We start from the raw sequence: 25,160 nt of genomic DNA, 5'->3' as shown, positions 1-25,160 counted from the left end.
GCGGGTCCTCGGCGGGCCCGGGGGAGGGCCCTCTTTGTGGCTGCAGTTGGCAAGATGGCGCCGGTGGGGGTGGAGAAGAAGCTGCTGCTGGGTCCCAACGGGCCCGCCGTGGCGGCTGCCGGCGACCTAACCAGTGAGGAGGAAGAAGGCCAGAGCCTATGGTAAGACAGCGAGGCGGCCGGGCCGAGCCGGCTGGGCCCAGGAGGGCGCGGCCGGGCGGGGAGCCGGCCGGACTGGACTGGACCGTCTGACGGTCTGACGGGCCGTCGCGGGCAGGGTAGGTCCAGTCGGGTCCAGGCTAGCCCCGGGGCTGACCGCTTCGCTGTTGTCCCCATAGGTCCTCGATCCTGAGCGAGGTGTCCACCCGCGCCAGGTCCAAGCTGCCGTCCGGCAAGAACATCCTGGTCTTCGGTGAGCGCCGGAGGCGGGGCGTTGCCCGGGGAGCTGGGGTGGGCGAGACGGGCGCCCCTCTCACAGGTCCCAGCCTCTCTCTCCCCTGCCGCCTGCCCGCAGCCTGCCTCTCCCGGGAGGGCCGGAGATCCTGGCTGGACAGCCGGAGGATGGCCAAGTCCACCGTGCCTGAGGTTGGGACATCTCTTTTGGAGAGTCCAGTGATGCTGGCATGGAGTTGTCGGCACATTCCTTAGTCATTTGGCCGCAACATCAACCTTGTTTTAAATGTCCCAGATTCCCTGCGCTCATAGCCTCGAAGTTCACCAAATTGCGGATGTGGGGAGGGAGGGTGAGAATATGAGTAGGTTAGGTGAAGGAGGTGCGGGAACAAGATGACTTGGGGTCAGGGCTAGAAATGACACCGGGGCCATTTCTTCATCTTCATAAGTAGTGCACAATCGGGGAGACCCTGCAAAGGACAGTAGGTCTTGGAGTCCTCCCTGGGGACTTTCCTGCATTATTCCAGCCCTCATTGCTGGGTCAGGTCCCTTAGTGTGTCTGGTCTCAGTTCCTTCTGCAAGTGAGGGAGTTTGATCAGGTTCATTCATTCAGAGAACCCATTTGTTGAGCGGTTCCTGTAGGCTGGGCACAGAGACAGCACAGATATCTTTCAGACTTTGCACAAGAATCTCAGGCTAATGAGAGACTGATAGGTTGGTAATTGTGCTACACCATGTTGGCATGGCAGGATGACTGTGGGAGCATCACATTGCTTGATGTTTTGCGGGAGGGTACTTTTGGTGTCCGGTGTTTTGAAGGATGAGTGTCAACATGAAAGGGTACAGAGGGTTAGTGTTTGTAGGAACACAGAGGTGACAGGAGGGTGTGGGGGGTTGGAAGCTGCCAGAAGCTCCTTGTGGAAGGTGACGGATGAAGTAAGTTGGGGCAGATTGTGGAGGACTGAAGAGTTGATGCTTTCTCCTGGAGGCCCCTCAGTTTCAAGGCCTTTTGTTTCCCCTCCATCCCCTAATCCTCCTGGCAATAGCTGTTAGGGTAATTTTGCCAGTGTTTTTGAGGGAAGTTTATGGTCTTTAGGTGATAGTCACTACAGAAGCTAATAGAGGAATAGAGGACCGTTAGAGATCTTCATTAAGTGGGGCATCAAGGTCACCAGATCTGTGTTTTAGAAAGGGAATTCTGGCAGCAGAGTTGCAGGTGACAAAAATGAGCAGATATTGAAGTCAGGCTGACAAGTGTTCACCATGGCCCAGAAGGGATGTGGAGTATCTGAATGCAGTAGTGGCACTGGGGATGGAGAAGAGGCCTTTGATCTGTGGAATGCCTCTCAATTCTCATGTCCTGTAATTCCATATTATTAAATCCCAGGGGTGCCTAGTAATGTTTCTGGGTGGTGGTTTGTCTTAATGTTTAAGGTTTCTTTTTCGGGGGTGGGGGTGGTTGTTAGTTGGTGGGAGGGGGATGAGGAGGAGCTTGATAATTACTGAGACTGTACTTAAGAGTTTTGCTCAGGTCTGTAATTATTTTCACCAGTTTCCTAGCCTCCAGGATGCTTATGAAAGAGAGGTACTAAAATCAAAAGTGAATAATAGCTTCTATTCTTCATGATTATGAGGCAGGATCAGACTTTTTTTTAGTTCCAAGTTCCTGGCTTTAAGGTTAATTATATTTTGAAGATTTCTTGCTTTTCTTGTAGTAGAAGTTTATTTTGTGAGAAACTGACTCCACCTTTTACTTTCACTTCTCCAGATGCATGTCTTACAAATTGTAGGTAGGGCCTGTGGACCTGCCTTATTCCGTCCCTTGTGAAATAAGGATGACTGCAGTAGAATATCATTTTAGATCTTGGAATTTGCCACCTTTATCACCATCCCCCCACCCACTCTTACAGCAAAGCCTACTTTGTTTATGATGAATGCAGGTCAGATCTCAGCAGCAGGCTTTGCATGAAATTCTTAGTTGTCACTTGTGTAAGTGTCAAGACTCCCCGTCCTTGCCTAGAATAAACAGCACACTTTGCCTTCTTCTGTATATCGTTTGTAGGTGAAGATGGCTCTGGGAAAACAACCCTCATGACTAAACTTCAAGGAGCTGAGCATGGCAAAAAAGGAAGAGGCCTAGAGTATCTCTACCTCAGCGTCCATGATGAGGACCGAGACGGTAAGTGAAATGTTGATCCGTGGTAAGGGGTATATGCATGTCTCATACTCCGTGGTTGTGGCTCCTGCAGTGTGTCTAGGCATTCTCACTTTTCTGTTTAGTTCTAAGAGAGTTAGTCACAGGGCAACAGATGAAATGTATATCTTTGCAGGACTTTACCACTTTTTTTTTTTAAGTTTATTTCTTTAAGTAATCTCTACACCCATCATGGAACTCAAATTCATGACCCTGAGATCAAGAGTCGCATGCTCTTCCGACTGAGCCAGCCAGGCGCCCCAACCCACTTTTCCCTTTTAGAGTATGTTAATAAAAATGAGGAATTGGGACTGTTAGCTATTGCTCTGGGTAGCCCCTAATTAAAAGGAGATATTGAAGGTAAAGTTTCAAATGCACATAAAGGTAGTAAGAAAGATGTTCTTAAAAGCTTTGGAAAAAATAAATACATAAACACTTTGGACCTTTCTATGAGAGAAATGCTTGGCAGATTGATTTGGGCACATTGTTACTCTGCCATGTCCTAGTGGAGAATCTGAAATTCGTATGATTCAGAGAATAACAGCTCAATAGATATTCACAGTAGAGTTTTTTGAGTCTTTTTGTGACAATGTAGAAATGCTGATTGCCTGTGTTTCTTTCAGTGGAGGAAATAGAGGCTTGGAGGTGATGATGTTCTCTCTTAATTCCTTATCTCTAGAATATGGATAGTAATAGTTTCTACCTACAGGGTAGTTGGGAATATGAAAAATACATGATAAGAAAAGAAAAGTGCATGATAAACACTCTTATAAAGATTAGATATTACTTAAAAATTCTTTCTTATAAGTATAATGATGAGTTGGGTTGGAGTAATTGTTTTTTGTTACCACTACTCAGTAATACCTCTTTTATAAACTTTGAAGCTTTATGAATGGCTCTAAAACAAATAATCATTGGTGCCTAGGTCTTTTCATTTGTAAGAAGGTTATTTCATCTAAGGGTGAAATACCTGTGTTAGATTACTTTATATTTGCCTTTACCCATTTAAACAGTAGGGATCACAGTATAAGGGTGATTATATAAAGGAGCAGATCCCACCACCTCTGGTTCCCCATTTCCTTAGTGCTAAAACGAAGAAGATGAACCCAGGTCCTTTCCAGCAATATAATTCTTTGATCTCCAAGAGTCATTTAATAGAGGTCATAGATAAGGATCTCTTATTAAATCTTGGAGACCTGCATTCTATTAATGTTAACTGAATGGTCATTTTAGAACCCCAGAGGCCTGATTCCTGCTCTTCCTCTCCTAGCTTCCTTTGCCATGCCAAACATTGCCTGAAAGTTGTGAAAGAAAGGTAGGAGGTAGGCCTGGTGCTGAGGGCTCTTCTTAATAAGGAAGACAGGCATTCACGTGCTCAGCTGGGCCCACCAGCATCAGTGTGGGTAAGTCTGGGACTGAGGGGCCACTGGGCCAGGCTTAGAGGGCTTCATATTGTCTGAGTCTTTTGCATCCTGTTTTTGTTGGGCAGCATGGTATTGTGGAAAGCACTTGGGTTTTGGAGCCACCAGAACTGGTTCAGAGTCCTGCTTCTGTAATCACTAGTTGTGACTGACCTAAGCCCTCCACACCTCCATTTCCTTATTTGTAGAATTGAGTAACAATACCTATTTTGTAGGTTGATGGAATGAGAGGTGGCCGACTACTTGAGACACAGTGGTAGCTCCAGTACCCTTTTGAAAGTACAAAACCTGGTGTAAACATTCTGTGAACCTGTGTAGCTTCTTGTGTCAAGATGGCATAAGCATATATCATGCCAAAGCATCATATTAACCATATTCACTTGCATTTGAATTGAAGAACATGTTAACATTTATTTCAGATTCCTTAAGGTTGCCTTAAAAATTTCCTGGTCTCTGCATTTTTAGGCCACCTACTTGCAGGCCTTTTTTTGATGGAGGAGTTGCCTTACCAGTGATTAGTTATACATCTTTCATCAGTAGTCTTTTTTATTGTGTGATGTGAGTGGGTTATAAATAATACATTTTGCAGACAATCACACAGGTAGAGAAAATGGTCTCTGGCTTGTCCCTGGTTTGTGGTGGGGCATGACACGTCAAAGAACCACTGCCTCCAGGGTTGTGGGCATCTGTTTAACATCACGTGGTGTGTGTGCTCTCCATGCGCATGGCTGATTATGTGTAGTGGGCAGTGGGAAGAGAAGCTGAAGAAAGGAACCATGCCTGGTGAGGGGAAGGCATTAAAATCAGTGGGCTTCAGGTACAGGGCAGTATCCTTCAAGACATCCACAGAACCCAAACCAAAATCACTGTCTAAAATGTATTAGAGGGGTGCCTGGGTGGCTCAGTCTTTAAGCGTCTGCCTTCGGCTCAGGTCATGATCCCAGGGTGCTGGGATCGAGCCCCGCATCAGGCTCCCCGCTTGGTGGGAAGCCTGCTTCTTCCTCTCCCACTCCCCCTGCTTGTGTTCCTGCTCTCATTATCTCTCTTGGTCAAATAAATAAACAAAATCTTTAAAAAATAAATAAAGTGTATTAGAACTTTGAAAGTTTAGTTAGGTGGAGATACCTTATTATACTGTTGAAATAAAGTCGTGAGTATAAAATTTTTAACAGTATATGTTTTAATGAATCAATTACACAAAAAAGCATAGCTGACAGAAGATAGGTTTTTAAAAGTGTATTTTGGAATTTGTTGGGAAAGAAGTTAGTGAAATGATACTTATGATTGTAGGAGTTCTCCCTCAAGGCACTTTTATAAGAAAAGTATTTCTCAAAAATGATACCTAAAAACTTTTTAAAATAGCTTATCATTGTGGAGAATTATCTTCTATGGTTTGATCATCCAGGTATGATTTTGGAACCATGTGCTTCATTAAATGTCAGTAGTTGCACATTTGTGTGTATGTTTAATCTTTTATTATGGAAGACCTTTAAAAATAGGTACAACATAGACTTAGGATCATGAACCCCAGTGTGTGTTACTTGCCTCAAAGAGTTACCTTAAACAGTTCTTCAGCAATTTTATTTCAACTATATTCTCACTTCTTTCACTCCACACTGGGTTATGTTGAAGCAAATTTCAGACATATCATTTCATTTGCAAATACTTCCATATGTATGTTTAAAAGATAAGTTTTTTGTGTTTTTTTTTAAGATTTTTTATTTATTCATTTGAGAGAGAGAGTGTGAGAGCACAAGCAGGGACCCTGGGATCATGACCTGAGCCGAAGGCAGATGCTTAACCGACTGAGACACCCAGGCGCCCCTAAAAGATAAGGATGTTTTAAAACATAACTATATTCTTATTATACCAAAAATAACTAATTCCTTAATATCACCAGGCATCCAGTAATTCTTATACCTCAATTTTTATATGTAATGATTTTATCTTGGCATTTAAACACAAAGGTCCTGTGTCTTTGGCACCGTTTGTAGTTATGTGAACTCCCTGCTTAGTGTGCCTGACAAGAAGAGCTTGTTTAACCACAGGCTCTTCGGCACAGCTTGTTGCCCCATGGATTGTTGGTAGCTGAGGAGAATGGACTACATAGACTATAGAGCAGTTGACCAGTGAACATTTTAGCTTTTATATGTATCGTTTGATTCCTATTGAAAGCTAAAATGTCCTTCACTCTTTATTCCTCAGACGTTGCTGGAATCTCTTTAGATGTGGATATAATATATTATGGTAATTACCAATTTTTAAAGTGTAGCTAGTTCAGTAGGCACCTTGACCAAGGGTTACTGCTCACTGAACACTTGGGCTCTTTTCCAAAGAGGATTTCTTTTTGTGTTTTATCTGGAATTCTATGGTGGTTACCTTCAAGTTCTTTTTTTTTTTTTTAAGATTTTATTTATTTGACAGCGCACATGAGCGGCGGAGTGGGAGGAGGGTGGAGGGAGAGGCAAAAGCAGACCCCACTAAGCAGGGAGCCTGACGCACTCAATTCCAGGACCCCGAGATCATGACCTGAGCCGAAGGCAGATGCTTAACTGACTGAGCCACCCAGGCACTCCTCAAGTTCTTCTTGATGTGGCTTTTTTCCAGCTGTGCTGATGGTTATTGTCAGGTAGTAACTTAGCTTTACTACTTTTTTAGATCACACACGCTGCAATGTGTGGATTCTGGATGGAGACCTATACCACAAAGGCTTGCTGAAGTTTGCAGTGTCTGCTGAATCCTTGCCGGAGACCCTGGTCATTTTTGTTGCAGACATGTCTAGGCCTTGGACCGTGATGGAATCTCTACAGAAATGGGCTAGTGTTTTACGTGAGCACATTGATAAAATGAAAATTCCACCAGAAGAAATGAGGGAGCTGGAACGGAAGTGTAAGTAAAATAGGATTTTCTTAATTGGAAAATTCACTAGTGTCTTTGGATGGTTCAAGCCACCTTCCTTTTCATAGTGTCAGGAGGTTACAAAGCTTCCCTTATGGAATATGTAGTTTTGTTTGTACCATTTATTTCAGAGTTGCTCTTGTAAATTCAGTAGTCAAAAAGTATTTAAAGCAGTCTTATTCTCAAGCATCACAGTTGAAGAAAGTAAACGAATCCATATTCCTTATTATCTTCATTGGTTCTCTTTTAAAATAAGGGTTCTTTCCTCACCCCTCAAATTTGGATCAGTTCTGTGGGTCTTTCCACTTTTCTGTTATTCTGGCTATTGAGTTAGCATCAGTGGGTGTGGAGGCCTACTGTGGGATCTGCAGCTTGAGTCCATTGCCCTGGGATTCCATTGAGGCCCCATGGACTCTCTTATTGAGAGGTTTAAAGGAAGCCCTACAAAAGAGAAATCTTTGAGCTTCTACCTTAGTTCATTTTGGGATCCAGCAAGTATGATTTTAGTTAGAAATAGGAAGGTCATTTTTTGTCATTAAAATGAGAGGCTATTTTGAGACTAAGGACACCCAAGTCCTTTTGACAACAGAGAACTTTCAAATTAAACAAAGTTTGTTTTGTTTTGTTTTTCCTTATTGTGATTCAGAAGCTTATTTTTCCTTTCCCTTGCTTCTGTGCACTTACATCAGCTTCTGTCCACTTGCCAGGGAAATGGGAGGGGCAGGGGCTGGGGCTGTGGCGTGTGCAGCAGCAACAGTCTTGGCCAGGGCAGGCTGGGCTCAGCCTGGCTTTTTGCCACAGGATGATATCATTCCCTTTAGTGAATTGATGAGGGCTTCTAGGGCATGGCACATGGGATCTTCACACTTACTGGCAGAAGGGTTCAGAAATTTTGATGTGCTTTCTAAATCGTATCTCTCACTGTGTGTCTTCCTATCATAAATTCCTCTTGCTCCTGTCCCACATTAGCTAAAACAGGGAGTTTAACATCTAATTCTTTGGTTTGCTGCATGCATGTGTGTTTCCCGGGTCACCCGCATGTGTGCTACAGTGGTTGTTATGCAGCTCAGCTCGTCTGTCTTCAACCACTGACCTTTCTAGATAATGCCTCTTTTTCCCCTGGAATAGAGAACTTAAAGCCAACTTCTTAGAATAGTTCTGAGGCTGAAGAGCTGTTTGTCTTTCACTGCCCATTCACTGGTAACCCCAGGCTTACCCAGATTAATGGGTTAATGCCCTGGAGATTTCAGTCTCTGAATCTTTTTTCTTAGTGTTATAACCTTGTGAAGATTTTTAAAACAGAAAAAAAAGAAAGATCAAGCCAAGGATATTTTTCTTTCCCAGATAGGGAAAGTGTCTTTCTTGGACTGGGTCTGTTCTAGGCATCGGAGATGCACACAGCAGATAAGATGCCTGCTCCTGGGAGCTTGTGTTCCCATGAACTATTGAATTTATTTTGTGCTTAGTCATTGATGTCTGTCACTTAGGATTAGATTCAGCTGCTTGTGACACAAAACCCAAAATAACAGTGGTTTAAACAAGACAAGTTGATTTCTGTCCTATGAATGAAATCCAGAGGTAGGCAGTTCAAGCCTGGAAAGCAGCTCTGGGAAGGCAGACTCAAAAGATCCTGGCTCCTTCTGCTTATTGCTTTGTCATCTCTAGGGTGTGGTTCTCTTCCTCTGGACAACTAGAGCTGTAGCCTTCACATCCGTGTTCCAGGCAGCACATGGAGGAAGAGGAAAGAGGGGCTGAAGGGTGCGTGCCTATTGTCTTCCTAAGGAGGCTGGGAAATGTAGTTCTGTATGGCCATGTGTTCCATGTGTCAGGGTTGGGTTTGGTTCTAAGGAAGTAGAGGAGAGAGGACACAGGAGGGCAACTAGCGATTGCTGGAACCACGTCCGTGCCTCATGACTCTGGTTAACCTTCCTTGAAGGCCTCTGTTGTTTTCACCGCCCTGCCTCCAAGATGTTTGGATGGTAGTCGTGCCTTTGTGTTGCCTGTTGAAGGAATGCCTTTGTTAGTACTGGCTGTAGGTTACATTTTCATAAAGCAGTCATCCATCTTCTTGCTCATCAGACTCCCACTTTGCAGATCAGTTGGACTCTAGGTATTATATTGAATGAGCGAAGGGCTGTCACCCAGCCTAGTTCCAATCCAGTGCCGGTCTCCAGTCTGCTGAGTTTGGAATGCTGTTCCACAGTGGGCCACTCTTTCAGGATGCGATTCCCCAGGGGTCCTGAATCTGTGGCAGCTGTTTGGCTGGCAGTGACCGGGGAGGGCAGAGCAACCCCAGAGCTACTAGAAGGTGGTACTTGTGTAGGTTAGTCTTTCCTGCTTTATGTCTGGGGCTTCCCTTGCTTATCAAATAGAGAAAAAAGATTAGGTGCTGTCTGTGAAATCTTTTCAGGACTGTGGAATCAGTGGGTGATCAATGAGGTAGGAGGGAAAAGATGAGAGAGAGGCAGCAGCTAGGGTAGAGTACTCTGATCTCCTTCCCCTACCCACTCCCATTAGATGCTAAAGGGGGACCCCCCAGGTGGACTGAAATATTGGCCATCCCACCATTGGAGAGAAATTGTTAATACTGTGGTATGTGTGCCCCCTAAGGGAAATGCAAATTTTATTATCTGAATTACACAGTCATTATGTTTTTATCTTCCTTTTTCACCAATCTCTATGTTATGAACACTTAATTCTGCCTTCCAACTTATTTTCTAAAATGCTGAGTTATTAAAAACACGTGTGTTTCCTACAGTTGCTCGATAGCTATAGTTAAGTCATTCCTTCAGAGAGTGACTAGTCTAACCCTAGGCTTCTCAACTATTTTTACATCCTGGCATATGTAGAATACATGCAGTGCACTGGGTGATGGAGTTCCCTGGAGCTCACCGTTGGAGTTGGCGCACCCCTGCCTCACTTCCCATAGCCACTTAGCTTACCTGTAACTTGCTCCAGGCTCTGCCATGCTCACTGTCTTGGAATTCCTGGTTGAGTGCCTCATGTGATGTTGGACAGTGATAGGTATTACCCACACTTAAGCCGTTGTGTTTTGCATTGATTTGAAGATTTCTTAAAATGCTTTCAAGGAGAAAATTTGAGAACCTTTGATTTCTTCAAAATCCTTCAACAGCCATGCTAAGTTCATCAGAAAACATTTCTGTTTTTTAGGTTTCTTTTTTTTTTAATGCAGTGAAGATCTCTTGAGTGTTTATACTGACAATGAAATTATATGAATGAGCTTAATAAAGAGAAATTGTGGGACACCTGGGTGGCTCAATCGGCTAAGCGTCTGCCTTCGGCTCAGGATATGATCCCAGGGTCCTGGAATTGAATCCCACATCGGGCTCCTTGATCAGCAGGGAGCCTGCTGCTCCCTCTGCTTGTGCTCATGCGTGCTCGCTGTCTCTCTCTCTCTCTCTCTCTCTCTCTGACAAATAAAATCTTAAAAAAAAAGTTCTTTTCCTCTCCCTGTCCCTTTGCCCCTCCCCCCCTTAAAAAAAATATTTGAAATCTGTCTGTGGATGAAGAGGAGTATGTGCACCTCTCTCAAGGTTCTCTTTAATCCATTTATTTGTATTTTCTTAATGAGCATGTTGTGGATGAGACTAAAAGGCATTTTGGTCCTTTTGTCCTAATGGGTGTAGAAGGGTATAGAGCTGCGTGTTTGCTGCTCTAGCTCAAAGTACCTTTAATTATCATATCCTTGTTTTCTGGCCTGACATGTAAGCCTTGAAGTACCCATGAAAAGGTATGGGTCCGTGAGCTTTGTGTTCACTTAGCTTAACCAGGGCCATGGACTATTCTCAGCTTGAAGGCCCTCCCGTGGGATTGCACTCTTGGCCTGAAGTAGTGACTGTGTGTGCCAAGAAGTGGACATTATACCGCTGACTCCATTGTGTGTTAGGCAGGAACAGGTCGGTCAGCACTGCACAGTGACTCGGGATCTCCTAAAGATGAGACAGTCCACAAGAGTGACGATGATGAAGAGATGTGGATGGGCTGGCCAAGCCCAGCCTCGCTCCTTAGTACAGACATGTCAGCTGTATGGAAACAGCATGTTCTTATGGAATTCAGATGATTTTACTAGTCTCATTTTTTAAAATATTAGATATATAAGAAATGCGGTTTTTTCCACATTAGAAAGTATTAAAATCTTATAATTTTTTTAAAAACTTTTTTTAAAAAAACTTAATCTGGGGCGCCTGGGTGGCTCAGTCGTTAAGCGTCTGCCTTCGGCTCAGGTCATGATCCCGGGGTCCTGGGATCAAGCCCCGTATCGGGCTCCCTGCTCAGCGGAAAGCCTGCTTCTCCCTCTCCCACTCCCCCTGCTTGTGTTCCCTCTCTCTCTGTGTCTCTCTCTGTCAAATAAATAAAATCTTTAAAAAAAAAAACAAAAACTTAATCTTTTTTATTTATTTTATTTTATTTTATTTTTTTTAGATTTTATTTATTTATTTGACAGAGAGAGACAGCAAGAGGGGGAACACAAGCAGGGGGAATGGGAGAGGGAGAAGCAGGCTTCCCACCGAGCAGGGAGCCCGATGCGGGGCTTGATCCCAGGACCCCGGGATCCTGACCTGAGCCGAAGGCAGATGCTTAACGACTGAACCACTGAGGCGCCCCAACACTTATTCTTTTTTAAAAACTTGTGTCTGGGCGCCTGGGTGGCTCAGTTGGTTAAGCGACTGCCTTCGGCTCAGGTCATGATCCTGGAGTCCCTGGATCGAGTCCCGCATCGGGCTCCCTGCTCGGCAGGGAGCCTGCTTCTCCCTCTGACCCTCCCCCCTCTCATGTGCTCTCTCTCTCATTCTCTGTCTCAAATAAATAAATAAAATCTTTAAAAAAAAAAAAAACAAAAAACAAAAACTTGTGTCTGGTTCAGTTGGTAGAGCATGCAACTCTTGATCTCAGGGTTATGAGTTCAAGCCCCACATTGGGTGTAGAGATTACTTAAAAATAAAATCTTAAAGAAATAGGTAAATAAAAAAATTAAAACCTATTTAAGAGTTGTATATAATTAAAGATGTCCGGGGGTATGTCTTTGCTGCTCTGAATTTATAGTGCTCAGACTGAATGTGTCAGAATTGGCATTTTGCGTCACTACCTCCAAATCCCTAATATTGCAGTAGAGCAGAGTTGGGAAGTTTGTTATGACTCTTTATGTTTTATGCTTATTACTGCCTTTTTTGGTTTCCTAAAACTGGCATGTGTATTTTTTATTTATGTGTGATTTTCTTTTCCTTTTTTCACCTGTAGTTGTGAAAGATTTTCAAGACTATGTTGAGCCCGAAGAAGGTTGTCAAGGTTCCCCACAGAGAAGAGGACCTTTGACCTCAGGTCCTGATGAAGAAAATGTTGCCTTGCCTCTTGGTGACAATATGCTGACTCATAACCTGGGAATCCCGGTGTTGGTGGTGTGCACAAAGGTATGTGCCAGGGAATTGTAAATCTGGCTGGGTTTGGCCAGTGTACAGTCACCATCTGAAAGAAACTAAGGGGCTTTACTTGTGTGTCTTCCTACAAGAGAGTTGTACTAATTTGGGATTCACTAAGGTACATTGAGTAGGTCAGGCTAGAGAATATTGTCATTTAATGTTGCTGCTGGAAACATGACATCACTCAGTTTGTTCATAGTTTGAGTTAATCTCTCCATGAAGCACTGTCAACTTTGTTGAGTGATTCAAACTTAGAACTAAAAGCAGTTTTCTTAAGGCTCTGTGAACCAGTTGATCTAGCCCAAGCTGATTATAAAAAATAATACAGAAGAGCAGAATTCTTCAGGGTTTTAGTCTCTTAAAATCTGTTGGATTTGAGATGATTTTCAGAAAGGAACATAACACTCAGTAGGAAAAGAAGGAAGGGAACTCAAAGTTTCAGTTTGTTCTACCCTATAGAATGATGATGTGAGAATGAAAATTAAGTTCAGTCAGAGAGAAATAAAGTTGTTTCTCTTGCAAAAGAAAAAAAAAGTAGCTTTAAAAACATTTTGGGTTTTTGGACGCCTGGCCAGCTCAGTCGGAAGAGCCTGAGACTCTTGATCTCGGGTCGTGAGTTTGAGCCCCACATTATGTGTAGAGATTACTTAAATAAATAAATAGACTTAAAACACACACAACATTTTGGGTTTCAAAAGTACTTTATTCTCAACCAGAGTGTGCCATTCGCATTATATTCTGTGAGACAGGAGTCCTATGGAGTGTGCAGTGCACGGCCATGTCCCATGGGCCTGCTTCCTGATGTGCCTGTGTTTGATTCTGAGAACAACTGTGAGGTGATCAGACTGTTCTATCCCCACTTTACAGCTCTGGAAACTGTGGCCCAGGATGAAAGAAAACTCTCCAGTTGTTTCTGACTCTTGTCTGATTAATGCTTAGACCTTTGGCTTCGGCTTTCTTCTTTGGAACTATGATACCTTATTTCTAAAGAAGATGCTGTTCCCATCCTCAGCAGGGAGAGAAGCAAAAAGATGACTCCTTTCTCTTTCTGTCTTCCCTGCAGTGTGATGCAGTGAGTGTCCTGGAGAAGGAGCATGATTACAGGGACGAGCACTTTGACTTCATCCAGTCACACCTACGGAGGTTCTGCCTCCAGTGTATCCTTGGGACACTGTGTCAGGGCATAGGAGCGCAGGCTCCCCTCTCTGTGCTGATCCAGGCTTCTCTCCATTTGGGACATCTTCAAAAAGCTAAAGTACTTCCTGAATCCAGAACAGTCTTCTGCCATGGAGAAATTATATACATCTTTTCGCGAGTTTTGTATTTTACTGTATTGGAATTTGAGACTTACTAATTTGTGTCTGTCTTTCATCACTTTTTATTTTTAATGCTGTACATTTGATAAGGCTTTCATATTAAGAAGAAAGCTGATATGGATAGTCTTAGTACCAAACTACTTTTATCATATTTTGGAAATCTTTTTAAACTTTGCTTTTTTGCAGAAAGGGTTAATTACCCAACACAGTATTGTTTTAGATGCGACAGAGTTTTTCCCATATGTTTGTTTTGTGCTGTCCACGAGAGAGATACTGTGTCAGCAGTCTTTTGAATCTTATTTCTGTAAAAATACAATAGTAGTTGGTGCTTTGGTTCTATATTCTGGGATCTGGGGGTGAGGGATAGATTCCTGCCACTTCCTCTGGGCCTTTTATCTTGTCCAGCTCAGTGAGGGTGCTGATACATGTTAGGTATCCATCTCTTACAAAAGATGGGCTTAATGATAAACTGGATCCCTTGTGAACCATCTGTCCAGGAACAAATCTGTGTACCTTGGTTATGCCGAGGATGTTTTTCTGGGCTAACCTCAGAGCCATTAACTTGACTGCTTAGGAACCAACCTGATGGGTCAAAAGGTAGCAGTCTAGGTGTTAAAAAATGAAGTGCATGGTCTGCCAGCATTGACATGCTTTATGCTTTCGACGTGGTTCATCTGTTATGATTACCGTTTTAGTTTTAAAAGTTTTAACGCTTTCTATTGATCATGTATTGAGCAAAAACTGATTCACCTGTGAGTAGTACTTTGAGGATTATGCTTGTATGTGTTTGTTTTTATCTCCTCCTGCAGTGAATTTGTTTTCCTTAAGCGGATTGATTAGATGGAGCAGCCTTGATTTACACATCAGTGAAGGAGGAGAAAAACCTCGACTTGTTGTATAAGTACATTGTTCATAAAACGTATGGCTTCCACTTTATCACACCTGCCTTAGTTGTGGAAAAGGATGCAGTTTTTATGTGAGTTCCTTATAGGTTATTTCAAATGCTTTTTTTTTTTTAATGCTTCTTTTTATAGTACATTTGCTTTTCACATTTTATCCTTCCAAGTAAGGTGCCTTCTGTCTCTGTCATACACAGCCAGTTTTCTGCTGCCATGGGGCGAAGTGCTTGAGCTGGACCTCACAGGGGATAGGTAGACCCAGCTCCTCTCCAGATTACTTGTCATTGTGCCTCTAGTCTAAGGGAAGTAGGTGGAGTGAGGTCAGGTGTGCTGCCTTTCTTCATTGAGAGCAAGGTGCCAAAACTTAAGCCAGCCATTTTTGCCACTTATTGTCAGCTCTGATAAAATATTGGCTGGAGGAGGGAGTTGAAGTGTAGGGAATTGGGCTTTGGGGACCCTGATAATCTTCTATTGAAGCATTTGATTTCTCTGCTCATTGGCAGGGAAGATTGCAGGCACCTTCGTTGGTGTACCTATCAGCATGAGCTTTAGCTATACTGAATATGTACTGTATATTTGGCATTTCATATTTTAGGAGCTACTGGGGCTGATGTTCTTGGGCAGAGATTTAGATACCTGTTTCCTCCAGTTTGTGTCTTTCTGTCCCTGGAGAATGATGAGTGTTTTGGATGCATGAATGAATGTTGAAGCTGTGTGGCCTCCGAGAGGACTTGTGCTAGTGTTTGTAGGTGTAGATATTCTCGGGAATTACAGTGCCTTCAGCAACTGCTGAGCACTTCTAGGTGCCCAGGTTCTATGCTAAGGATGCAGAAATGAACAAGATGTGGTCCCTGCACACAGCACTGGGAGGGCAGGGGTGGGGCAGTAATGGAGTAGTGGAGGCATTGTGGCAGGGAGGGCAGAGGGGGTGATGGCAGAAGGCTAAGTGTTTGTGTGCTAAGCAGGCCAGAAGGAATGGAGGGGCAGGAGGGACAGTTTCTGAGAAGGCTGAAGATATGAAAGCCAAGAGCTCTGGGGACTGAATAGGGTTGCTTCCTGAGCATTCAGGGAGAGCCTCATTCAGGCTGCTTACAGATGGCAAAGCTAGAGCCTTAGATGGATTTTTAGAGAATTGTCCAGAGCGATCAGGCAGGCACCAGAGACACAAGCTCAGTGAGTGGTATGTGAGTGCCCAAATCACTTGGGATCCTGAGGAACAGGAAGCTGAGGAAGATGGTCTGGGGATTGGTTCTGTTCTGGAGAGAAGCATCTCACAGCTTCTGAAGGCTGCCAGGGTCCTGATGGTATTTTGATCATACCCTGTCCCTTTGCATCTTTGATCCTGTTGGTATTTTAGCTATTTGGGAGCTGGTGAAGTCAGCAAAACCATTTGGGTAGAGCACCCTGGCTAAGAACGCTGTCTGGGTCATAGAGCTGTGAAGCAGTGGTTATGTGGGGAAAGGGAGGCCTGCGAGAACAATCAGTTGGCATTTTTTACAGCTTGTAGAATTCAAAAGTGTGTTGTGTAAGGCATTTTACAGTTGCTCTTTTAGGAGAGTCTGGTGGGAACGTAGGCTACTGTAGCTCAACTTAATGGAACTTGGGTGCCATTAGTGATAACAATCAGGGCAGCACCCATGTAGGAGCCTCAAGGACTCCTTGTGTCCCTTTGGTTTGGGGCCCAGGAGAGTGTAGGTCCTGATGCCCTCCTTTGCTCCACATCTTCCCACACCAGTAACATTAATAAAGCAGTCCATAAGAAAACTGTTTTCAGAAGAGTTCTCAGAGAAATTTCCTCTACACTGAAGCCCAAGACAAACAGTCTCGTCCTGAGCTCTGTCCTCTGTGCTCTTCTGTGCAACCTCTGCTCTCTCGGAATAAGGCCCCATTGTGTCCTTGCTCTTCTGGATGGTGTTGTGTGAGAGCTCTGAACACTTCTGTGGGTTAGCATGTGTAGTCAGTAAGATCTCATTCTGGTTCCTTAGATCTTGGGCCCCATGAGCTTAGTGTGGAGCAGGACCTGCGATGTCAAGCTGATGGGTTTTGCCAGCACTAAACTTTGGCTTGTCTGCCACAAGCTAGAAGCCAGCCCCAGCAACTACAGACCAGATCTTGTGAGAAAGGCACTCACCTAGGAGCCCTCTTAACCCGGAATGTGCTCTGAAGTGTGCTGTGAGGCAGTCCCAGGAGAAGCACATCAATCCCTATTTCCTTGCTTTTAGACCTGCAGGTTGGGACAATGAAAAGAAAATAGCGATTTTACATGAAAATTTCACAACTGTGAAGCCAGAAGATGCATATGAAGATTTTATTGTGAAGCCACCTGTGAGAAAGGTAGCCAAGTCAGTCAGTTTGAGTTATAGGGTTTGTGTTTTGTTGGGGGTTTATTTGTCTGTTTGTTTTTATGAGAAAAGAAATACATAAAGAAATCTGTTTTACGTACTGAACCACTTTAAGGGGAAGAAAAACGTAATCCAAGGGCCTTTAAAAAAATATTCATCTCAAGTCTGGTGTTAAGTAAATGGCTCCAGGTGGTGGGGCATGAGTGATGGAATGCCCACATGGAGTTGGGTTGAAGTTTCCCACTAAGTCCTGACAGTGCCACCACACCTCTGGATAACTGTTAGGAGATCCCTGTGCACCTCTGATCTGCAGGCCCTGATCTGGGAGGCATTTAGAACCTGCCAGACTTAAAAAATGTCAGTTGGCGGGGCGCCTGGGTGGCTCAGTCGTTAAGCGTCTGCCTTCGGCTCAGGTCATGATCCCAGGGTCCTGGGATCGAGCCCCGCATCGGGCTCCCTGCTCAGCGGGAAGCCTGCTTCTCCCTCCCCCACTCCCCCTGCTTGTGTTCCTGCTCTCGCTATCTCTCTCTCTGTCAAATAAATAAATTAAAAAAAAAAAAAAAAAATGTCAGTTGGCCACATGCCAAGGCTGGTCTCGGGACAGAGTTGGTTCCAGGCTAGAAAAAACGTAATTGTGCAGTTGCAGCAGGGACTCTCCCCAGGTCCATGTTGAGACCCGAGCCCAAGATTCTTCTTTCATTGAGAATTTTGATAGTAGTTCTGGTGTTCTTGGCCTGTGACCACAAATGAGTATGTCATTTCACTTCACAGCTGGTCCATGACAAAGAGTTGGCAGCGGAGGATGAGCAGGTGTTCCTAATGAAGCAACAGGTAAGACGAACCAGTGAGACCAGAGCAGAGGCCTCATGCATGAAATGCCAGTCCCGTGGGGTGAGGTTGAGGACATCACAAAGAGCTTTCAGTGTCAAAGGGGTTGTAACCAGGTGTCCTTGTTCCCTCCCATTTCTAGCATTGGTACAGAGTAGGGGTTAGACCATCTGTCTTAGGTGATCCCCTACCTGCTTGCAGATTCTCAGCAGTGAGGGGTTTATTATCATTTTAAGTAACCTTTCTCTCTGGAAATTAGGTTTCCTCGTTTAATACCTCCTGTGTTGACAGTTTACCAAGTGCCTTGACCTCACTTCCATTATTTTACATAGCCCCACACAGCCTCCTGTGCATGAATGCAGGTGAGCTGACGTATCCATTTTGTAGGTGAGGAGAGTAACTTCCCCAAGCTGACAGTTTGGAATGGACACCCACTCTCACCTTTCTGTTTCACTAGGACTGTTGTTAGACATGTCTCTTAGCCATGTCATGGGTCTGCCTGATGGTGCAGGCAGCTCAGCAGGCTGGGGTGTTGATGGTTCTTTTGCCAACCTGTCCTCCCTTCTGTGCTCTCCTTGCTACCTTAGCTCCAAAACTGGTTACTTGGATTATTTTTTTCACCATATACCAAATTGCTGAATTTAAACTTTTTGCATGCATAATATAAAATCTATGATTTGGTTGTTGTTCATGGCGCCCTCTAGTGGAACACTGGGCAGTAAGTGTTTCTGCAGACCTTGGTTAATGGCCAGTGTGTCCCTCTCTTTGCAGTCACTCCTTGCTAAGCAGCCAGCCACGCCCACGAGAGCCTCCGTGAGTACCTTAAACTAAATGGGGGGTCAAGGCCCAGTGTTGTAGGTGTCTTCATCCTTGATGCCATTATTTCTAAGAGCTTATATTTGTGTGGGTTTTTGTATTTTCCAGGGAATTTGGTTTCCCTGAAGGCCCAGGGCCAGGAACATAATAGGGACTCAGGAAATGTCTGATGAAGGAATATAGCTCAGGGAAATAGAGTGAGCAGGCTTTATTATCTTGATTTCTCTAAGGAGAAACTAAGGTCTAGAAAGAGACTGAGCTGGAACAAACTCCCAGTCCTGCCATCCTTCTCCCTAGACTGTGAAAAACATCCTGCAGAGAATGTCTTCATTTTTGGAATATGTATTTCCTGTTATTTTTATGCCTGTGTGTGACTTGGGCTGGTTTTGGACTTAGGAATCCCCTGCGAGAGGACCCTCTGGCTCTCCAAGAACTCAGGGCCGGGGAGGGCCAGCCAGTGTGCCAAGCGCCTCCCCAGGCACATCAGTAAAGAAGCCGGACCCAAACATCAAAAGTATGTATCCTGTCTCTATGGAGAGTCTTTAATCTTAGGCCTGAACCCTGAAAGGCCTGGGTGGCTAGGTTTGGAAGGTGAGACTCATGGCAGCTGGGCTGTTCTCTTCCCCCAAGAAGGGGCTGCTTTCCCCTTTCCCTCAAAGGGAGGGGGCTCACAATTGGCAGAGACCAAGGCCTGTCCCTTTGTTGGAATCAGTGGCCTTTGCATTTAGCTCTGTGTAAGATACCAGTTAGGCTGTGCAGGTTCCTTCAGAGAGGAAGACAACATAAGAAGTCACTTTTTTTTTTTTTTTAAAGATTTTATTTATTTACTTGAGACAGCATGAGCATGAGCAAGGGGAGGGGCAGAGGGAGAGAGAGAGAGAAGCAGACTTCCCACTGAGCAGGGAACCTGACGCGGGGCTCGATCCCAGGACTCTGGGATCATGATCTGAGCCGAAGGTGGACACTTAACTGACTGAGCCACCTAGGCGTCCCAAGAAGACACTTTTTTTTTTTAAAGATTTTATTTATTTGACAGAGACACAGCAAGAGAGGGAACACAAGCGGGGGGGGGAGAGGGAGAAGCAGGCCTCCCGCTGAGCAGGGAGCCCGATGTGGGGCTCGATCCCAGGACCCCGGGATCATGACCTGAGCCGAAGGCAGATGCTTAACGACTGAGCCACCCAGGCGCCCCCCAAGAAGACACTTTAAAAGTGTATTTTGAGGGGTGCCTGTCTGGCTCATTAGGTGGAGCATGTGACTCTTGATCTCAAGGTTGTGAGTTTGAGTCCCATGTTGGGTATGGATATTACTTAAAAATAAAAAATCTTAGGGCGCCTGGGTGAGTTATGTCCCCAAACAGATGGAAAATGTAAACAGGTTTGCACTTAATAAATCATGCTAACACATAATTAGCCTTGGCAGTGGCAGTATATAAGGAATCGTAGTAAATGAATGTGCTCAGTGTCTGGGGAAGATGATAGCCACAAATGGATAATTCCAAGCTGAAAACTAGTTTTGTGGTGGTGTTGAGTCGTCCAGTGGTGTAATGCTATTTTTCTTAATGTTTCCTTAGATAATGCAGCAAGTGAAGGTGTGTTGGCCAGCTTCTTCAACAGCCTGCTGAGTAAAAAAACAGGTTCTCCCGGAAGTCCTGGTGCTGGTGGTGTGCAGAGCACAGCCAAGAAATCAGGTACTGAAGGGCCCTTGGAGACCTGATCCTTGCAGTTGAGCAGTGCTGGAGGTGGGGGAATGGACAGGAGTGTCTGCCTTCACCTGACGTGCAGATCCTCCGTGTTCTGAACAGCCAAGCGAGTAAGCACATCCCCACCTTATACCGAGCAGTACACTTTACAGTAGGATTACTTTATTAGCATGCAGGTTTCCTTGGCACATTTAAGGTGGAATTTATGTACATTGGGTTGTCAGGAACTGACTGTTGGGTAAATTGAGGTGTATTCTAAACTGTACATGTGACCCTGGTGTGGAACTGTTCATGGGTGGCATTTTATTTATTATATTTAATATTCTATGATGCTTTATAAAGATTTTTGTTCACTGTCTCTAGTCTTGCCATGAGCTGGAGCCTGTGAACCCTCCCTGTCTCACTGGAGGGTTGTCCTTTCCTCCTCCATGAAGCTCCCCACTTGTCACAGTCCTCTCTGTGGCAGCCCACCCTCCTTTCCTTCCATGTGGGCAGTAGGTCCAGTCTATGTCTTGGAGGCCTCTGAAACAAAAGAGCCACGTTCCTTGGGAATTACCCATTTTGCCAGGAAGTTTGAGGCCATTTTAAAAAGGGTTTTGCTTTTACTTTTCCACTGATTATAAGGAATGTTAATAGAGTATTTTCCCTAATTGGTGTTTTCAGATGAAAGGAGGTCCGCAGGAGATCACTCCATCCTCAGCTCAGCCAAGCCTTCATGGGCTCCTGAGTTCTTGGAGACTCTCAATCGGGTCCCATGGCCCAGGCTTCAGGCTGATATCCCCTGATAGGAGATAAGGGTCATTTCCAGGCCTCAGCATTTGATAACAAAAGAATATGAGCACTGACTTTGTGTAGTATTGAAATGTCTAGCCCTAGCATTATATTCTTATTGAAACATGGTGTTTCCAGACTACCCATGTGAGTTAGAGTGTTGTAATTAAAAACAAAACAAACACCTGTTCTGTCTGAGGCACAGAAAGTAGTTTATGGTATACCAGAAACTCACATACCACCTCTAAGAAGGCGGTGATGACAGTGCCTGGGGTTGGAGTTGGGTGGTGAGAGTGTTTTCAGAAAGGCTCTTATATTTGGCACAAAGGCATGCCCACGCAGGGGGCAGTTATGTATTCAGGGGAACACAGACCTGTGATGTTTGGAATTAAGAAGGGTTGAATTAAGGTATCTCCTTAGAATCATTGCAATGAAAAAAGACTTGCTTGCATTCTTACTGAGGTTTATATCACCACAGATGATTACAGTAGTCTGTAAATTCAAATACTCCTTTTAGAAAAATAATTTTTCCTATCACTGCTGCTTTTTTTTTTTTTAAGGACAAAAGACTGTGTTGACAAATGTTCAGGAAGAACTGGATAGAATGACTCGAAAACCAGACTCCATGGTAACAAACTCTTCAACAGAAAATGAAGCCTGATCCTCCTTAAAAAGTACATATGTAAAATGACCAAATAACTATGTATATTGATCTGCTAAGACAAGGATTTTTCTGATATGGCACATGCTATCAGTTTTTTGGGGCAGGGGAGATGAACTTAAAAAATACTTCATTGACTTGTCCGAGTATGAAATGCACATTTAGGAAGGTTATGTGTCAGACCCCTTTGTTAAGGATAACCCTTGGACTCTCAGGCATGCGGCTCTCTCGTGGGAAGCAAGTGCAGCTGGGCTTCTTGTGGAAGGGAAGGTAGATGGGAGAAAGAGGGCCTGCTTTCTTTCAGGGTGGAGCAAATGAGACCAGGAAATCATTGATCAGAGGGTGGTTAGTCTGACCAGTTGCGTTTTGGCGAATTCACTTGTTCTTGGGAAGCAGATTAAGTAGCAGCAAGTCCAGGAAAGAGAAGACTGAAAGGAAGAATGAGAGAAGTGATGGTGGGGAAGCTGAACGTCGAAGGAGATGAGGAAGGTGGAGATGAGCAGTGTGAGTAAATACTGTGTGGTCAGTAGAAAGTCGAATAATCATTTTTAAGACTTAAAATCAAAAGTATTTCCAAGCTAAACACTAAGAAAATGGGAATTAGACTTGTTCTGAATGCATCTTTAACTTATGACAGATATGTAGAGTGTGGGGGTGCCTGAGTCAGGTGGAGCTGACAATGGTGGGGAAGATGGCAGCTGCCTCAGAGTCACGTGTGTGGCCCAGGCCATGTCCCCGTGGGCCATGCTGGGCTCCGCAGATGTGTGTCAGGGCAGATGGTCACCGTGGGGTGTGGTTAAAGTCAGCAGTTACAAAATTAGTTTCCTTTGAATTGTTTTCTAAATAGCTCCTGCTTTGTTTTTTAAATTAAAAAAATTTTTTTATACTACCACAGGCTGGCCTACTAATAGAGAATGGGTAACAACCTCTCATTTTACCATAATGCAGTGTGCTACGGAAAGTTTGAGGGAGGTTTGTGATGTAATTGCACTCTGCTGAATTGGCTTGCACCAATCCCTGCCTTATGGTCTGTGGAAACCTTCACAGAGTTCCATTGATGCAAAAGGGTCTTGTCCTAGCTCTCTGGTCTGATCAGTGCTATCAGATGGACAAATAAGTGTGAATGTTTTATATTGAAAATGGAAATGATACATTTTTTTCTTGTTTGTGTTTTTCATCAAATGTAGTGTTTTTTTCTTATGGAAATAAGAGTTTCAGTGTTTCCATTTAGGGCAAATTCATACACGTCGTCATGTCATACCACCATTCTGGAAATGACTTCTGTGGATTTGAAATGGCACTTTTAATTTTATACGTGACACAGAACATTTGAATGCAAACACTACCATTAATTTAATGTATAAAACATTTGTTGTCAAACCAAGGGAAAAAAAACCTCAGTTCACTTATGTGGAGTTTACTTTTTTTATATGAATGTTTGTTGTACTGTGTCTGAGCATAACTTCCCTAATGTCATTACTTTTACATACCACATTTGACTGACCACTAACATAGTACTGGGCATAACTTAATAACCTGTGTTATATAATAAGACAAGACTCTAAGACTGTCTTGAATTGCTCTTTTGTAAAGGTCTGAACACTGTTAAGGAGAAAGCTGAGTACTTAGTTGCCTTTCCGACAAACAAAAACATGTTCCTTGTGCCAGTTTTATTGTTAAAAATACACTTTTTCACCCCTTTTTAAATTCAGTTTTTGTTTTTAAATGTATTGTGGCTTCCAAGTACTAGATTGTCCAGATAGTGACAGTAAACTGACTGTATAAGGATAGCTGTGGTGTAGTGACCAATAGGTGCCCAACAACTGTGGCCACACTGATGGTGGGGTCACTTAATCCCTCTCTATAGCAGCTGGGGTGGGGGTGGGGGCAAAATGAGTGACCTCAGAAACCAGAAAGAATTATTGGAAAGGGACATGCCTACAGGGGATACAGTGTGATTTCAAATTTTAATGCAGAATTTTACTTTTTAAAAATTTTTTGTCATTTAAATATGATAAGCACTTTTGTGTCAATATAAAATGTACTAAAACTGATGAAATGCTAAGACACCTGTCTTGTGAGGGAAGGTTTCTTGAAGATCACTTTTAGTTTCTTAGGACAAGTGGATGCTCCTAGTAGCAGAAGACACTGGTGCACGTAATGTCATGTGCTCAGTGGTTGCCAAAGTCTACCAACTTTGGGGAGCTGCAGGGTTATTTTGGGGGGGTGGGAGGAGGGGAGATATTTTCTGTTATTTCGGGGTTTTCAAGCAGTGGAACCAAAGGCCGAACAGTAAACAGCCTTTACTTTTTAAAATAAAATTCATTTTATTTGCAGAATACACTTGTAAGGTAGACTGTTAAAGACAATTTAAGACTATTTATATATATTGTAGTGGTTACATCTGCTGTTTGTCTTTAAAGTGGAAAAATCAAAGAAATAAGCCCAACCTTGAAGATGTGGCCATGATAAGGGCCATGAATTGGTCTTTCCTAAAAATGCAACGGGTATGCTGCTATAATTATTTAATTTTGTTTGCACTTTTTTTTTTTTTGATTGGCATTTTAAAATCACTATTTAAACTGAAGACGTTGTCGTGTTTTATTGGTTTAACAAAGTTGAAAGTGACTGCTCTGTACATCATGACCTTTAACAATGTTGATGCTGTAAGTGAAAGTTCACTGTCGTCTCTATACTAAGTTTATTGGTGTTTTTAATTTAAAATTAGGACTGCAGATTATTCCCCCACCAGCCTTAGTCCAGGGGTGTGGCTCTAACCGGATGCAGTTATGCAGTCATGTGGAACCTTGCTTTCTAGTGCTGGAAAAGAAGATGTCTCTAATTACTGGCTTCAATAAACACGAATCCAGACTGCTTACAACTTTTGGTGACTTTCTTTATGATAAATCATCTCACTGGAGATAAAAGTTGAATTGTCTGCTAATCATATGGTCTATGTAGCAAAAAATGTTTACCTCTCTCACGAAAAATTAACAAATTCTGTTAAAGAAGAAACATCTTGAAGCCATATTTTGAAGTATGTAGAGTTCTAAGCTGCGGGTACAGTACAGTGGGGTTTGTGAGTTATCCAACATATTTTCTTGCCTCTTAGATAAATTTTTTATCAACTGAATTGGGCTAACTTTTACTTAATTCAGAAGCCTTCAGGCTTCGTAGAGGAATTTCAGAACAACTATACCATAATGTTTTTTACCTGTTTAAATGGGGAACAGTAAAATATGTTGAAGAAAATCACATTTGTTGTATTAGAGATACATTGTTTCTGTTTATTACATTTAACTAATAAGCATGTTAAATTTTTGTTCTTTAAAGCTGATTATACACATTTTCTCCCAACTTATTTTGAAAAATTGTAAACCTACAGAAAATTTGAAAGTATATTGAATACCCTTGTACTTTTTTTTTTAACATAGATTCACCAGTTTTTAACATTTTGCCACATTTGCTTTCTCTTTCCCTCC

The 25,160-nt window shown here is 43.4% G+C and overlaps 1 protein-coding gene across 1 annotated transcript; it reads left to right on the top strand.

The window, feature by feature from the left end:
- Positions 1-24,559, top strand: DYNC1LI2 (dynein cytoplasmic 1 light intermediate chain 2). The gene is made up of 13 exons (XM_032424299.1): positions 1-161; positions 338-411; positions 2,455-2,571; positions 6,666-6,896; positions 12,165-12,334; positions 13,407-13,500; positions 14,500-14,635; positions 16,781-16,892; positions 17,672-17,731; positions 18,500-18,541; positions 18,941-19,058; positions 20,118-20,234; positions 21,578-24,559. Exons 1-13 carry the CDS (start codon positions 55-57, stop codon positions 21,676-21,678), a joined length of 1,479 nt encoding a protein of 492 aa, XP_032280190.1. The 5' UTR covers positions 1-54; the 3' UTR covers positions 21,679-24,559.
- Positions 24,560-25,160: the final 601 nt, after the last annotated feature.

Source organism: Phoca vitulina, unplaced genomic scaffold, assembly GCF_004348235.1.
Source record: "Phoca vitulina isolate PV1807 unplaced genomic scaffold, GSC_HSeal_1.0 scaffold30, whole genome shotgun sequence".
In the NCBI taxonomy this organism is placed as follows: Eukaryota; Metazoa; Chordata; class Mammalia; order Carnivora; family Phocidae; genus Phoca; species Phoca vitulina.
Note: the sequence above shows the minus strand (reverse complement) of the source record. Positions and strands in the feature narration are given on the sequence as shown.